Below are 16,588 nucleotides of genomic sequence, written 5' to 3' on the forward strand. Positions count from 1 at the left end.
CCTCGAGGCATGCTCTTGGGCTTCATCGTCTCCTAGCGAAGCATTGAACCCAACCCTGAGAATGTCTCGGCCATCACTCGGATGGGTCCTATCTGAGACCTAAAGGGGGTACAGAAGGTTATGGGTTGCCTGGCGGCTCTTGGCCGCTTCATCTCATGTCTCGGTGAGAAAGGCTTGCCTCTGTATCGACTCCTGAGGAAAACTGAGTTCTTTTCATGGACCCCCGAGGCTCAGGAAGCCCTTGACAAGCTCAAGGTGTTGCTCACTCGTGCTCCAATTCTTACACCAGCAATGGACAGCGAGCCCCTCTACCTATACGTGGCGGCAACGACCCAAGTGGTCAGCGTAGCTATCATTGTGGAAAGACAAGAAGAGGGACATGCTTTGCCTGTCCAGAGTCCGATGTACTTCATCAGTGAAGTGCTGTCTGAAACCAAGACGCGGTGTCCACAGATCCAGAAGCTGCTCTATGTAGTGGTCCTGGCTCGGTGCAAGCTGTGCCACTACTTCGAGGCTCATCCCGTCACCGTGGTCTCGTCTTTTCCTTTGGGAGAGATAGTCCACAATCGGGAAGTCACAGATAGAATAGCCAAGTGGTTAGTGGAACTGATGGGAGAAGCTCTCACTTATGCGCCCCGCAAGGCGGTCAAATTCCAAGTCTTGGCGGATTTCATTGCTGAGTGGACCGACACTCAGCTGCCCCCACCCCAGATCCAAGCAGAATGCTGGCTCATGTACTTTGATGGGTCGGTGGTGAAGACTGGTGCAAGCGCGAGCCTCCTTTTCATCTCACCCCTCGGATTCAGATGCACTACGTGGTGCGCTTGCACTTCCCGGCATCCAACAACATGGCGGAGTACGAGGCTCTTCTCAGCGGCCTCCGCATCGCCATCGAGCTTGGCATCAAACGCCTCGACATCCGGGGAGACTCTCAGCTCATCATCGACCAGGTGATGAAAGAGTCCGGCTGCCACAACGCAAAAATGGAGGCGTATTGCAGCGCAATGCGTCACCTTGAAGACAAGTTCGACGCGCTCGAGCTCAACCTTATCGCGCGCAAGTACAACGAGGAAGCGAACGAACTAGCTAAGATCGCGTCTGGGTGGACCACCGTCCCCCCGAACATCTTCGCCCACGACCTCGCCAAACCATCCGTCGACTTCAAGAATCCAGCGGAAGCCACCGGCGCAACCCCTGAACCCTCGGGGGCTGCAGCCACTGAGCCCTTGGCCGAAGACCCCTCGGCGGAGGAGTCTGAGGCCACTGAGACAGAAACCGAGATCTCCTCGGTGGACGAGGCTGAAGCGATGGAGATCGACGAGACCCTGCCTTCACGTGACTGGCGCAGCCAGTATCTCGAATGGATGAACCGAGGGGTCCTACCCTCGAACCACGCTCAGGCGTGGTGCATCACCAGGCGGGCCAAGTCCTTCGTCTTGATCGACAACGAGCTATCAAAGTGCAGTCCCTCGGGCGTTCTGCAACATTGCATCCTTATTCCCAAGGGCAGGGAGCTGATCCGGGACATCCACGCCGGGATTTGTGGCCACCATGCGGCGCCACGCACCCTTGTGGGCAACACATTCCGGCAGGGCTTCTATTGGCCCACAGCAGTCGCCGATGCCACCGAAGTCGTGCGGACCTGCGAGGGCGGCCAGTTCTATGCCCGGAAGACGCACTTCCTAGCCCACGCTCTGCAGACAATCCCCATCACATGGCCTTTCGCCGTGTGGGGATTGGACCTCGTCGGGCCACTACAGAAAGCACCTGGGGGCTTCACCCACTTGTTGGTAGCGATCGACAAGTTTTCCAAGTGGATCGAGGCTCAACCCATCGGCAAGATCAAATCCGAACAAGTCATGCTGTTCTTCACCGACATAGTCTACAGGTTCAGGGTTCCGAACTCAATCATCACTGACAACGGCACCCAATTCACAGGCAAGAAGTTCTTGGCGTTCTGCGACGACTACCACATACGCGTGGACTGGTCGGCTGTGGCGCACCCACAAATGAACGGCCAGGTGGAACGTGCCAATTGCATGATCCTACAGGGCCTCAAGCCAAGAATCTTCAACAAGTTGAACAAGTTTAGCCGGAGGTGGCTCACGGCGCTACTCTCGGTCATCTGGAGCCTGAGAACAACCCCAAGCAGAGCCACGGGTCTCAACCCATTCTTCCTCGTCTACGGTGCCGAGGCCGTCCTTCCCACTGACTTGGAGTATGGGTCTCCGAGGCTCAAGGCTTATCAAGAGCAGCAGAACTAGCAAGTCCGCGAATACTCTCTGGATCAGGTGGACGAGGCTCGAGACGTGGCGCTTCTACACTCAGCACGATACTAGTAGTCCCTACGGTGATATCAAGCACAGAGGGTTCGACGCCGAGATCTCAACAAGGGAGACTTGGTGCTGAGGCTTTGGCAAGACAACCGAGGACACCACAAGCTCACCCCACCGTGGGAAAGCCCGTTCATCGTTGCAGAAGTCCTCAAGCCCGGCACTTACAAGCTAGCTAATGAGAAGGGTGAAGTCTTCACCAGTGCTTGGAACATTAAGCAGCTACGTCGCTTCTATCCTTGAAATTCCGAGCTCTTTGTACATAGTTTGTACTTATATTTTAAATTTCCCGAGATAATAAAAAGTATGCTTTACTTACGATTTTTCGTGAACTATCCAAACCTCGGGGGCTCGGACGTGCACTTAACACTGAGGTATGGGGCCAAGCCTCCCTCGGGGGCTATAACGGGGGGGGGGGGGGGACCCCCCAGACGTCCCCAAAACGCAACCGCTTTTCGAAAAAATTTCGTATCTAAGTTTCTCGTATACTTAGAAAAAATTGACGCAAGGCGTAAGCAACCACGGTATGGGGCCGGTGTAACACCCTAATTTAAATTTCAGAATTTATTAATAAATTTAATAAGCTTTGTTTGATTTTCTAAGGTTTATTATGTTTAGTCTTGCATTTAATTTAATTTTCTCTCACAAGTAATTAAAATTTGTCTAAGATTAAAAATGTGTGTGCATTCATGCTGGTGCGTTGTTTTATTTGTTTGAGTGCGTAGGGTTTGAATTCAAATCTGAGTTTGAATTCAAATAGTTGAGTTTGAAAAGGAATAGAAATAGGAAAGGAAAAGGAGAAAGAAAACTAGAAGAAAGAGAAGGAAACCCAGCCCAAACCAGCCGGCAGCCCGTGCTCCAGCCCAAACTCAGAAACCGGCCCAGCCACTCCCTCTCTTTCCCGCGGCCCAGCTTTCCCCTGCGCCCGGCCCAGGTCGCCTCTCCCCGCTCACACCGCTCCACCGCACACTCCCGCCCCGCCACTGACAGCTCCGGCCCACCGGTCAGACCCTTCGTCCCCGCCGTGATGCTCGCTCACTCGCGCAGCTCCGCTTCGCCCGCACCGCTTCTCCGCTGCCCAGTGGACCGCCCCAACCTTGTAGACCCACCGGCCAGCCTCCACGCACCCCGTCCCACCTTCTAGAAGCTACACACCTAGTCCCAGGATCACGCGCGGCCATTGCGTGATCCGTTCGCCGCGCGGATTAGGGCCGCGATCCTCGCCGGCCTTCCCTCCATGGCACGCCTGCCCAGGAATCCCTGGCCCTCCTTAACTAGCGCTTGTGACCTTCCCTGCACTCTCACATGCCACGCCGCTGCCACCTTCGTCCTCCAGCGCCGCCCAGAGCTTGGGTCCCACACCGCTCCGCTGCGCAGAGCCTGTGCGCCGCCGCGGGCACGCCGCCCCGCTACACCTCCACCCCTGCGATCCGCCAGGAGACTCCCCGTGCCCGCTTGCCCCGAGTCCTCCCGTGCCACGGCCGAAATTTTCACCTGAGATCAGTTGCCGGTAAGTTGTTCCGCCCGCTCGATTCCTCGCCGCCGGTGGGTTCCCGACCTCCCTGACCCCCTTGGCCTCATCGCAGGACCTCCCTGAGTCGAGCCATGGGACTAGCAGGCCCGGATACGCCCTGCATCGACCCCGTCACCGAGCTCCATGCCGACCCGCCGCCTGACCTCGATGACGGTAGACCTGCGCGCCGTTCTAGCTCAAGCATTACCCTCGGTGAGCACCAGTAACGCCCCTCCGTCACGTTACGCTAGGAACCCTAGCCCGTAGGCCACCCTAGCTACTAGCACGGCATGCGCCGGTGCTCCGCCACCGCGCACGCCACGGCTCCACCATGGCAGAGTCCCGCCGGCATGGCACGCCCTCGTTCCTGTGCCCGGCACCGCACGCCAGCACGCACGTCAGCGAGTCCCGCCACCGTCGAGCCGCCCCTTCACTGCGCGTACCGCACAAACCACTTAGGTGGACCACGCATGCGGAGTAGATCGCGTTTGACCCAAATCCCGGTCGAAACGACCCCCGGATGGCCGAAAACAGCGAAGTCCGGCAAGCCCCGCGCGGCGCCGTCGCTGAACAGAGGGCTCCGGCGGGCCGCGCCGCCGCCCCGCGCGCCGCGTCCTTCCCAGGCCGCACGATCTAGATCTAACAGCCCATAGCCACCCGAGCCATGTCAAAGGACCCGGATACCGGTCAGCGCCTGGCTATTTTGTTAAAGAGCCCTCGGGCTTTTGCCAAATCAACCCGCAATCCTGGCTTACTCAAAATTATTTCAATCCAAGCCTTGTTTTTTATCGTTTTAACCCTTGAGCTTTTCCAAATTTGTACCCGCCGTCCAGTTAGGGCCTTTTTGCGCGTCAGCCCTCGGACCTTTCTAGTTTTTACGTTTTAGTCCTCGGTTCTGCCCAAAACCCCCCTGGAACTCCAGTTTTCTTACAAATAGGTCCCTGGAACTTGTTTTTGGCCCAGATTTTGCGTTTTAGCTCCGTTTTAGGCGTTCTTTATGTCCACGCAATTGTTGTAATGCGTAGAATAGTTCTAGCATAGTTTTGTTTGCTGTTTTCATGTATTGTTGTACTGTTTCTTAGTGTTAGCCTTTGTTTGCTTGTATGTTTATGTTGTGCATTGTTTTTGTCCATGTGTTCGTGAGTAGACGTTGAGCTATCGGAGGAGCCCCAGTACCAGTACCAGGAGCCATCTTCTGAGCAGTTTGAGCACCAGGAACAGTTTGAGGAAGGCAAGTATAACATGAACACCACCTATCACTTTGAAATACAATTTCATACTGCATTTTAATATTGTATGCCTATAAGGACTTTCCTAGCCATTTTATATCCTTTATATATATCCTTTGGGTTGCATTTTGGTTAGTTGTGCTAGGTGCCGCGCTATAACACACTTGGTCCTTTTTAATTAATTTGATTAATGGTTTATGCAACTTAATTCTGAGAGTGGCCCGTTTGAGGGGCTCACATCTCATTAAAATTGGTTTTTGTTAGAAACATGGTTTAGGGGGCCAGCACGGTGCTTAGTGCTTGGTTGGCCACTCTCCATAAGCACTGGTTCATAGAGCAACAATCTGGGACAACAGCGCTACCACAAGACTAGAATGGGACGGTCTTGGCTTACTAATTAGGTCTTTTTGGTTTGGAGTAACTTACCTGCGGGACAAAGGGTGGTAAGCTTCAATGGTCCTTGCTCCTCCGGCTTGGTCTGTGCTTGGTTTGCGCACCTGTGCTTGTACCCCCGTGAGGTGGGCCCCATCGTCGCTGATCCAACTCTTCACGGTTACGCCTTACCAATGAGATTCTTTGTAAAGGCCTCGTAGTGTGCTTGCTAGTTATCTCACCTAAGGAAGTGTGATGAACAACTAGCGTAGCCCACGACTTGTGGGTAAAGATGTGCAACCTCTGCAGAGTGTAAAACTGGTATACTAGCCGTGCTCACGGTCATGAGCGGCCCTGATCCTCCTTTTGATTAGTGGGGTTATCTTCCTTTGACGAGGAAGGTTTCCCCGGGTGGCTTGGTTTGGTTTGGTTCTCAGTAGTATCATTATTAATTTTGATTAATTACTATGTAACTGGGTTTATGGTAATACATCAACTTGTAGTAATTAGCTTTAATAAAATTTTGCCAAGATTAAAAGCTAAATGCAGTTGAGTCAGCCAACCTTAGAGCCTCATAGTTTGTGTTATACTTGTTGAGTACAAGTTGTGTACTCACTCTTGCCTACTCTACTCTTTTTCCTCTTGGGGATACTCTACTGCTGCTCAGTTCCTGCCGACGCGAGGGAGTTCGCTCAGCGCTACCAGGACTACGAGGACTTCTAGGCGTTCGTCTCCTAGTCGACGTCCCTGTGGTGCTCAGCTTCGTCGAGAGTTTACGTATATGTTTTACGCTTCCGCTTACTCTGTATCAGACATTTTGTCATTAATGTAATAAATAACATTCGTATTCGCTTTATTATATCTTTTTACGTGATATGTGCTGTGAGATATTGTTCATTCTGTTGTATATACGTGTGACTTGATCCGGGTGTTACAGAGTGGTATCAGAGCTATATCGACTGTAGGACGAAAGCCTAGATAGAACTGGTCGAGTTTTAAGTCTTCTTCTCTCTCAGCCTTGTCTGCTGAAACTATTTTGCTGTTATATTCCTTGAATTCCAAGACTCTTACTCGTCTTGCCTTGATTTCTCTCTATAGAATTAGTTTCCGTAGATTCTGGCCTGAAGTAAGTCGACTGACCATCATAGGTGTAAGCTAGATAACCTTTATAATAATACAATAGCATGTTCTGCGACGCGTTGTGTTAGTCGAGTCGTGTGTTAAACTCGGCTAAGTGGTGAAATTGTATGCTTGTTATTGTGCTACATGTTTGATTTTGATTTTTGAATGATTGCATAGTTTAGTAGTTAAATTTGTTTAATGAAAATCAGTTTTAAGTTAAAGTTAATTAATTAATGAAATGAGTTAGATTGTTGGGGGTAAAACCATCTACTCTATCATGTCTACTTTATCATGTCTAAGTCTTTCTTGCAGAAAAATATCGCATCCATCTGAATTTATTTCTGCAATATCCATACTCATGAAATCTTTTGTTCAAAATCAGATGGTGAACACCAGGCGTGGTTCTGACCAGCAGGGGCAGAACAACCAGGGTACTGGGATCCCGATGCCTCCACCTCTTACCCCAGAGCAGTACTTCCAGCTCCAGATGCAGATGATGGCTACCCTAAACAACACTGTTCAGGCACTTCAGTAGGCTCACACTCAGCCTCCGCCTCCTCCACCGCCGCAGACCCGCGACTGGCGTGCTGAGTTCCTGAGGGGTCACCCGCCGACGTTCTCTCACACGTCTAACCCACTTCAGGCAGACGACTGGCTCCGTGCAGTGGAGCGACAGCTGGACATCGCCCAGTGCGATGATCGGGAGCATGTCTTGTACGCAGCAGGACAGCTGCGAGGTGCAGCTTTGGACTGGTGGGAGTCCCACCCAGTTCAGGACAGCGAGGCTTTCACCTGGATCCAGTTCCGGGATCGGTTCCGCAGCCACAACGTCCCCGCGGGCGTTATGAAGACAAAGAAGAAGGAGTTCCTTGCGCTTAAGCAGGTAAAACTCAGATATGTCATTCAACATTTCCTTTTGAGCTAGTATCCCCCTTGTTCTATCTTTCTGAAGCATGAGCTAATCATTCGTCATACATCTGTGCTTTTCACTTCAGGGAACTATGATGGTCACGGAGTATCGTGATCGTTTCCTTCCGCTCGCTCGTTACGCCCCTGCCGAGGTCGCGGATGACCGCGAGAAGCAGGAGCATTTCATGGAGGGACTAGAGGACTACATCCAGTACGCGCTGCTCAACCTCCGCTTGGACGACTTCAACCATCTGGTTGACAGCGCGCTCAACACGGAGTGCAAGCACCTGGAGATGGAGGACAAGAAGAGGAAGATTGTTCCTGTTGCTTCTGGCAGCAACACCCGTCCTCGCCTCCAGCCACCCCAGCAGTACCGGCCTCCCCAACAGTACCAGCAGAGGCCGCAGCAGTACCCGCCTCGACAGCAGCAACAGGCAGGTCAGGGCCCGAGGTTACCGGAACCACCGGCTCGTGCTGCTCCACCAGCTCCGCCAGCACCTCAGGCTCCACGGCAGGCAGCTCCTCCTGTCGGACAGCAGGCTCAGGGACCCCTTCGCACCTGCTATGACTGCGGCCAGCCGGGGCACTACGCCAACACTTGCCCCCTAAAGGCTCAGGCGGGACAGCAGGGGCGCCCAGCTCAGCCCAGTGCGCCACTTCAGGGGAGAGCGAACCATGTTACGACCGAGTCAGCGGCCGAGGCTCCCAACGTGGTTATTGGTACGTTCATGGTCAATTCATATCCAGCTACAGTGCTTTTCGATACCGGTGCTACGCATTTCTTCATTACACAGTCTTTTGTCGAGCAACATGGTATTCGTACTAGCACATTAAAGAGGTGCCTGTTAGTATCTTCACTGGGAGGACAGTTGAGATCTCATACTTTCTGCCCCAGAGTTAGTGTATCCTTGAGGCGAGTAGAGTTCAGTACAGATCTAATGGTGCTAGACACCAAGGGCATCGATGTCATTCTGGGGATGGAGACTCTTGCTAAGTGGGGAGCCCGGATAGATTGTGCTCAGAGGACAGTCTTATTGTCGGCTTCCAGTGGTCAGGAGGTTACTATCAGTGCAGTGGAATCTTCTAAATTTCTTCATCAGATGGAGCCTAGACCCACGGATGGTATTCACATGGTGTCTGAATTCCTGGATGTATTTTCAGATGATTTGCCAGGTATGCCGCCTGTACGCGACATCGAGTTTTCTATTGATCTCTTGCCTGGCACAGCTCCTATTGCAAAGCGGCCCTACCGCATGGCACCTATATAGCATGAGGAAGTCAAGAAGACTATTGATGAGTTGCTAGCCAAGGGCTATATCCGTCGCAGCTTCTCTCCTTAGGCTTTTCCATTGTTGCTAGTAGATAAGAAGGATGGCTCGAAGAGAATGTGTGTCGATTATCGGGAGCTGAATGCAGTTACCATCAAGAACAAGCATCCAATGTCCCGTATTGAGGATCTCTTTGATCTGCTTTGAGGTGCTCATATATTCTCGAAGATTGATCTGCGTTCGGGTTATTTTCAGTTGAGGATCCGTCCTGGGGATATTCCGAAGACGGCATTCACCTGCATGTACGGGCTGTATGAATACACGGTCATGTCTTTCGGCTTGACTAATGCCCCGGCTTTCTTCATGCACTTGATGAACATGGTTTTCATGGATTATCTGGATGTCTTCGTGGTGATCTTCATTGATGATATTCTGATCTTCTCCAAGACAGAGGAAGAGCATGAAGAGCATCTGAGGCTCGTGTTGCAGAGATTGAGAGAGCATCTGTTGTATGCTAAGTTCAGCAAGTGTGAGTTCTGGATTGACGAGGTTCCATTCCTCGGTCATATTATCTCCAAGGGAGGCATTGCAATTGATCCGAGCAAGGTGAAGGATGTACTCGAGTGGGAGACACCGCAGACGGTGAAGGAAGTCCGGTCCTTCTTGGGCTTAGCAGGATATTATCGGAGGTTCATTGAGAATTTCTCCAAGATCGCAAAGCCCTTGACTTCCTTGCTAGAGAAGAATGCGGCATTCATATGGACAGATGAGCGTCAGATGGCCTTTGATGAGTTGAAGAGAGGTTGACTACGGCGCCAGTCCTTACTCTGCTAGACCAGAGCAAGAGGTTCACGGTGTACTGTGATGCTTTGAAGGATGGTCTTGGTTGTGTTCTGATGCAGGAGGGCAGAGTGATTGCTTATGCTTCATGGCAGTTACGTCGGCATGAGCTGAACTATCCCACTCATGATCTTGAGTTATCCGCAATTGTGCATGCTATGAAGATTTGGAGGCATTACTTGTATGGGCAGCAGTGTGATATCTACACTGATCACAAGAGCCTCAAGTATATTTTCACACAGAATGAGCTGAACATGCGGCAGAGGAGATGGTTAGAGTTGGTCAAGGATTATGACCTGGAGATTCACTATCATCCGGGTAAGGCCAATGTTGTGGCAGGTGCTCTGAGCAGAAGAAGCTATGTCAACATGGCCGTTGCTTTCCAGATGCCTCCAGAGTTATGTGAGGAGTTTGAGCAGTTGAGTCTAGGTTTCTTGCATCATACTTCGAGTGCGACATTCGAGGCAGTGCCCACTCTAGAGGCAGAGATCCGGCAGCATCAGAAGGAAGATGAGAAGCTGTAAGAGATCCGTGAGTTGCTCAAGAAAGGCAAGGCTCCTCATTTCAGACAGGATGATCAGGGTACCTTGTGGTACAAGAACCGAATCTGTGTGCCAGATGTGAAGGATCTCCGGAAGTTGATTCTGAGTGAGGCTCATGATACAGCTTATTCTATTCATCCGGGCAGTACCAAGATGTACTATGATCTCAAGGAATGTTTCTGGTGGTATGGGATGAAACGTTCAGTGGCAGAGTACGTGGCTATTTGTGACACCTGTCAGCATGTCAAGGCTGAGCATCAGAGGCCAGCAGGTCTATTACAGCCTTTGAAGATTCCAGAGTGGAAATGGGAGGAGATCACTATGGACTTCATTGTTGGATTGCCTCGTACTCAGAAAGGGTACAACTCTATATGGGTAGTAGTGGATCGTCTGACGAAGGTTGCTCACTTCATTCCAGTGAACACTACTTACTCTGGTGCTAGGCTTGCAGAGTTGTACATCTCCCGGATTGTCTGTTTGCATGGTGTGCCCAAGAAGATCATATCTGACAGAGGATCTCAGTTCACTTCACGGTTCTGGGAGCAGCTTCATGATTCTTTGGATACGAAGCTACGATTCAGCACCGCCTATCATCCTCAGACAGATGGGCAGACAGAGAGAACCAACCAAGTGTTGGAAGATATGCTGAGAGCTTGTGCTATTCAGTATGGTACTAGTTGGGATAAGTGCTTGTCGTATGCTGAGTTCTCCTACAACAACAGCTATCAGGCCAGTTTGAAGAAGTCCCCCTTTGAGGCATTGTATGGCAGAAAGTGCATGACTCCTCTCTATTGGGATCAGATTGGTGAGAAGCAGCTCTTTGGCCCTGACATTATAGAAGATGCAGAGCAGATGGTACAGGCTGTGCGGGAGAATCTGAGGATTGCACAGAGTAGGCAAAAGAGCTATGCAGATGGCAAATGGAGAGACCTGACTTTCAGTGTTGGTGATTATGTATATCTGAAGGTGTCTCCGATGAGAGGGATCCGCAGGTTTAATGTCAAGGGGAAGCTAGCACCTCGGTATGTTGGTCCATTCAAGGTGCTAGAGAGGAAAGGCGAAGTTGCATATCGCCTGGAGTTGCCTACTAGTCTCTCTGGAGTTCATGATGTCTTCCACATTTCACAGTTGAAGAAGTGTCTGAGAGTACCTGAGGAGCAGGCACCACTGGATGTGTTAGATGTGCAGGAAGATCTTACCTATATTGAGCATCCGGTGAAGATTCTGGAGACATCAGAGAGGGTTACATGGAACAAGCACATCAAGATGTGTAGAGTTCAGTGGAGTCATCACAGTGAAGCTGAGGCTACATGGGAGCGAGAAGATGAGCTGAGGAAGACATATCCAGATCTCTTTGCTAGTCAGTCCAGCTGAATCTCGGGGACGAGATTCCTATAAGGGGGTAGGGTCTGTAACACCCTAATTTAAATTTCAAAATTTATTAATAAATTTAATAAGCTTTGTTTAATTTTCTAAGGTTTATTATATTTAGTCTTGCATTTAATCTAATTTTCTCTCACAAGTAATTAAAATTTGTCTAAGTTTAAAAATGTGTGTGCATTCATGCTGGTGCATTGTTTTATTTGTTTGAGTGCATAGGGTTTGGATTCAAATCTGAGTTTGAATTCAAATAGTTGAGTTTGAAAAGGAATAGAAATAGGAAAGGAAAAGGAGAAAGAAAACTAGAAGAAAGAGAAGGAAACCCGGCCCAAACCAGCCGGCAGCCCGTGCTCCAGCCCAAACTCAGAAACCGGCCCAGCCACTCCCTCTCTTTCCCGCGGCCCAGCTTTCCACTGCGCTCGGCCCAGGTCGCCTCTCCCCGCTCACACCGCTCCACCGCACGCTCCCGCCCCGCCACTGACAGCTCCGGCCCACCGGTCAGACCCTTCGTCCCCGCCGTGATGCTCGCTTGCTCGCGCAGCTCCGCTTCACCCGCACCGCTTCTCCGCTGCCCAGTGGACCGCCCCAACCATGTAGACCCACCGGCCAGCCTCCACGCACCCCATCCCACCTTCTAGAAGCTACACGCCTAGTCCCAGGATCACGCGCGGCCGTTGCGCGATCCGTTCACCGCGCGGATTACGGCCGCGATCCTCGCTGGCCTTCCCTCCGTGGCACGCCTGCCCAGGAATCCCCGGCCCTCCTTAACTCGCGCTTGCGACCTTCCCTGCACTCTCACACGCCACGCCGCCGCCACCTTCGTCCTCCAGCGCCGCCCAGAGCTCGGGTCCCACACCGTTCCGCCGCGCAGAGCCTGTGCGCCGCCGCGGGCACGCCGCCCCACTGCGCCTCCACCCCTGCGATCCGCCAGGAGACTCCCCGTGCCCGCTTGCCCCGAGTCCTCTCGTGCCACGGCTGGAATTTTCACCTGAGATCATTCGCCGGTAAGTTGTTCCGCCCGCTCGATTCCTCGTCGCCGATGGGTTCCTGACCCCCTTGGCCTCATCGCAGGACCTCCCTGAGTCGAGCCGTGGGACTAGCAGGCCCGGATACTTCCTGTATTGACCCCGTCACCGAGCTCCGCGAAGACCCGTCGCCCGACCTCGACGACGGTAGACCTGCGCGCCGTTCCAGCTCAAGCCCTACCCTCGGTGAGCACCAGTAACGCCCCTCCGTCACGTTGCGCTAGGAACCCTAGCCCGTAGGCCACCCTAGCTACCAGCACGGCATGCGCCGGTGCTCCGCCGCCGCGCACGCCACGGCTCCACCATGGCGGAGTCCCGCCGGCACATCCCCATGCAGCCCTTGTTCGGGTTCGCGCTAGCACCCGCACGTGCACTAGACCCTGCGCCCCCATTCCTGTGCCCGGCACCGCACGCCAGCACGCACGTCGGCGAGTTCTGCCATCGTCGAGCCGCCCCTTCACTGCGCGTACTGCTACACCTTTCGCGGACCCGCACAAACCACATAGGTGGACCACGCATGCGGAGTAGATCGCGTTTGACCCAAATCCCAGTCGAAACGATCCCTGGATGGCCGAAAACAGCGAAGTCCGGCGAGCCCCGCGCGGCGCCGTCGCGGAACAGAGGGCTCCGGCGGGCCGCGCCGCCGCCCCGTGCGCCGCGTCCTTCCCAGGCCGCACGATCTAGATCTAACGGCCCATAGCCACCCGAGCCGAGTCAAAGGACCCGGATACCGGTCAGCGCCAGGCTATTTTGTTAAAGAGCCCTCGGGCTTTTGCCAAATCAACCCGCAGTCCAGGCTTACTCAAAAGTATTTCAATCCAAGCCCTGTTTTTTATCGTTTTAACCCCTGAGCTTTCCCAAATTAGTACCCGCATCTAGTTAGGGCCTTTTTGTGTGTTAGCCCTCGAACCTTTCTAGTTTTTACGTTTTAGTCCTCGGTTTTGCCCAGAAACCCCCTGGAACTCTAGTTTTCTTACAAATAGGTCCCTGGAACTTGTTTTTGGCCCAGATTTTGCGTTTTAGCTCCGTTTTAGGCGTTCTTTATGTCCACGCGATCGTTGTAATGCATAGAATAGTTCTAGCATAGTTTTTTTTTGCTGTTTTCATGTATTGTTGTACTGTTTCTTAGTGTTAGCCTTTGTTTGCATGTATGTTTATGTTGTGCATTGTTTTTGTCCATGTGTTCGTGAGTAGACGTTGAGCTACCGGAGGATCCCCAGTACCAGTACCAGGAGTCATCTTCTGAGCAGTTTGAGCAGCAGGAACAGTTTGAGGAAGGCAAGTATAACATTAACACCACCTATCACTTTAAAATACAATTTCATACTGCATTTTAATACTGTATGCCTATAAGGACTTTCCTAGCCATTTTATATCCTTTATATATATATCCTTTGGGTTGTATTTTGGTTAGTTGTGCTAGGTGCCACGCTATAACACACTTGGTCCTTTTTAATTAATTTGATTAATGGTTTATTTAACTTAATTCTGAGAGTGGCCCGCTTGAGGGGCTCACGTCTCGTTAAAATTGGTTTTTGTTAGAAACATGGTTTAGGGGGCCAGCACGGTGCTTAGTGCTTGGTTGGCCACTCTCCATAAGGACCGGTTCATTGAACGACAACCTGGGACAACAACGCTACCACAAGACTGGAATGGGACGGTCTTGGCTTACTAATTAGGTCTTTTTGGTTTGGAGTAACTTACCTGTGGGGCAAAGGGTGGTAAGCTTCAATGATCCCTGCTCCTCCGGCTTGGTCTGTGCTTGGTTTGCACACCTGTACTTGTACCCCCATGAGGTGGGCCCCATCGTCGCCAATCCAACTCTTCGCGGTTACGCCTTACCAACGAGATTCTTTGTAAAGGCCTCGTAGTGTGCTTGCTAGTCATCTCACCTAAGGAAGTGTGATGAACAACTAGCGTAGCCCACGACTTGTGGGTAAATATGTGCAACCTCTGCAGAGTGTAAAACTGGTATACTAGCCGTGCTCACGGTCTTGAGCGGCCCAGATCCTCCTTTTGATTAGTGGGGTTATCTTCCTTTGACGAGGCAAGTTTCCCGGGTGGCTTGGTTTGGTTTGGTTTGGTTCTCAGTAGTATCATAATTAATTTTGATTAATTAAATTAATTACTATGTAACTGGGTTTATGGTAATACATCAACTTGTAGTAATTAGCTTTAATAAAATTTTGCCAAGATTAAAAGCTAAATGCAGTTGAGTCAGCCAACCTTAGAGCCTCATAGTTTGTGTTATACTTGTTGAGTACAAGTTGTGTACTCACTCTTGCCTACTCTACTCTTTTTCCTCTTGGGGATACTCTACTATTGCTCAGTTTCTGCCGACGCGAGGGAGTTCACTCAGCGCTACCAGGACTACGAGGACTTCTAGGCGTTCGTCTCCTAGTCGACGTCCCTGTGGTGCCCAGCTTCGTCGAGAGTTTACGTATATGTTTTACGCTTCCGCTTACTCTGTATCAGACATTTTGTCATTAATGTAATAAATAACATTCGTATTCGCTTTATTATATCTTTTTACATGATATGTGCTGTGATATATTGTTCATTCTGTTGTATATACGTGTGACTTGATCCTGGCATGTATATGATTGCTCGGTTTATGTCCTTTTATAAACCGGGTGTTACAGCCGGCCGAGCCGCGGGACCGCCTACGCCTCCGGGATACGGCATCCCCACTCACCACCCGAAGACTAAGTTGCTTATGAATGTGAATTCCTTGCAGAAAATTATCTAAGTCGCACATGAGAACACGAAAACTCAGTAAAAAAGACGATGGCATGAATTCACAAAGGCCTCGAGTGTTAATATTACTTCTGTCTTCTCACACGACAAAATGATTTACACAAATACTAATCCATTTACATGGGCTCTACGGCCCAGACCATCTACACATCATTCTCCCCGTCACGCGGACCCTCGGCGGTGGCGTCTTCAGCATCGGGGAGGAGGTCCCCCTCGAAGAGCACGGACAAGGCGGAGGCGGCTCCCTTGGCAACTACATCGGCCTGCTCCATAGCAGCAACCGTGGCATCTTCGTCGTCGTCGGGTGCGACGATATAGCCCATAGCCAGCTGCTCGAAGTCGATGATGTAGTGCATCGACACCACACCGAGCGCCTTCTGAACGCCGAGGCGGAGGGCACCCTTGAGATGTTCGGTTACCCGACCGCCCAAGGATCTCAGGCGACAGGCCACCGAGCTGCCAGACGAGCCTCCCTCCCCCTCGAGTTCTTGGCACGCGGCTACGGCGGCTCCCTCCAGGTCTTCAAGATACTTTTGCACTGACACGTATGCAACCTAGAGGGCATCCTTCACCGCGGTCTCGTCCACCACCGCCTTCTTCAGTGCTGAACAAGAAAATGAAGATAAGCTTCAGCGAAGTGAAAATTAACTTAAGCAAATTATGCCTCTGGCACTTACCCTCGGTACGCTCCCTCTCCTTCTCCAGCTCCGCCCGCGCGGCATCCACCTACTGTTGGAGCGCGGACAGGGAGGCCACCTTCTCTACGAGGGCAGACTCTGCATTGCGGAGCACCACCCCCTCTCTTCGAGGGCGGTCTCGGCGTCGCAGAGGACCACCCCGTGTGTCTCGAGGACAATGTCCTTCTGGACGAGGGTATTGCTAAGCGCCGTGATGGCATCCTCCTTGCGCTGGAGCTTCGCCGCCCTTCTCTCGAGCGCCGCATCTTTCTGCTGCAGCTCGACCTCCTGGGCCTTTTGCTCGGCCGCTGCTCTCTGGGTGTCACGCTTGCTACGGGCTTGGTCTAGCTCCTCCTCCCGCGCACGGTCTTGCACCCCCAGGTCAGCCACTAGGCTGTTGGCATCGCCCAGCCACGCGATGAGGCTGGCGTTATACTGCTCGAGCCAGTGCACCCTAGAGCACTGTTGGGCCAGCTCGACTCTCTTGTCGCGCGACATCTGCATCAGCTACTGCGAGCAGATGGACGTGAGCGAAAACCATAAAAACGCGATCAGAAATGGATAAGTCATGTGAAAGTCACTTACATTACTGATGCGTAGATTCCTCCCCTGATGAAGCTG

The 16,588-nt window shown here is 51.9% G+C and overlaps 1 protein-coding gene across 1 annotated transcript; it reads left to right on the forward strand.

The window, feature by feature from the left end:
• Positions 1-983: 983 nt before the first annotated feature.
• LOC120653529 lies at positions 984-2,409 on the forward strand. The gene is made up of 2 exons (XM_039931254.1): positions 984-1,786; positions 2,292-2,409. The coding sequence occupies exons 1-2, from the start codon at positions 984-986 to the stop codon at positions 2,407-2,409; spliced, it is 921 nt and encodes a 306-aa protein (XP_039787188.1).
• Positions 2,410-16,588: the final 14,179 nt, after the last annotated feature.

The sequence above is a fragment of the Panicum virgatum genome, chromosome 1N (genome assembly GCF_016808335.1).
Source record: "Panicum virgatum strain AP13 chromosome 1N, P.virgatum_v5, whole genome shotgun sequence".
NCBI classification, from domain to species: Eukaryota; Viridiplantae; Streptophyta; class Magnoliopsida; order Poales; family Poaceae; genus Panicum; species Panicum virgatum.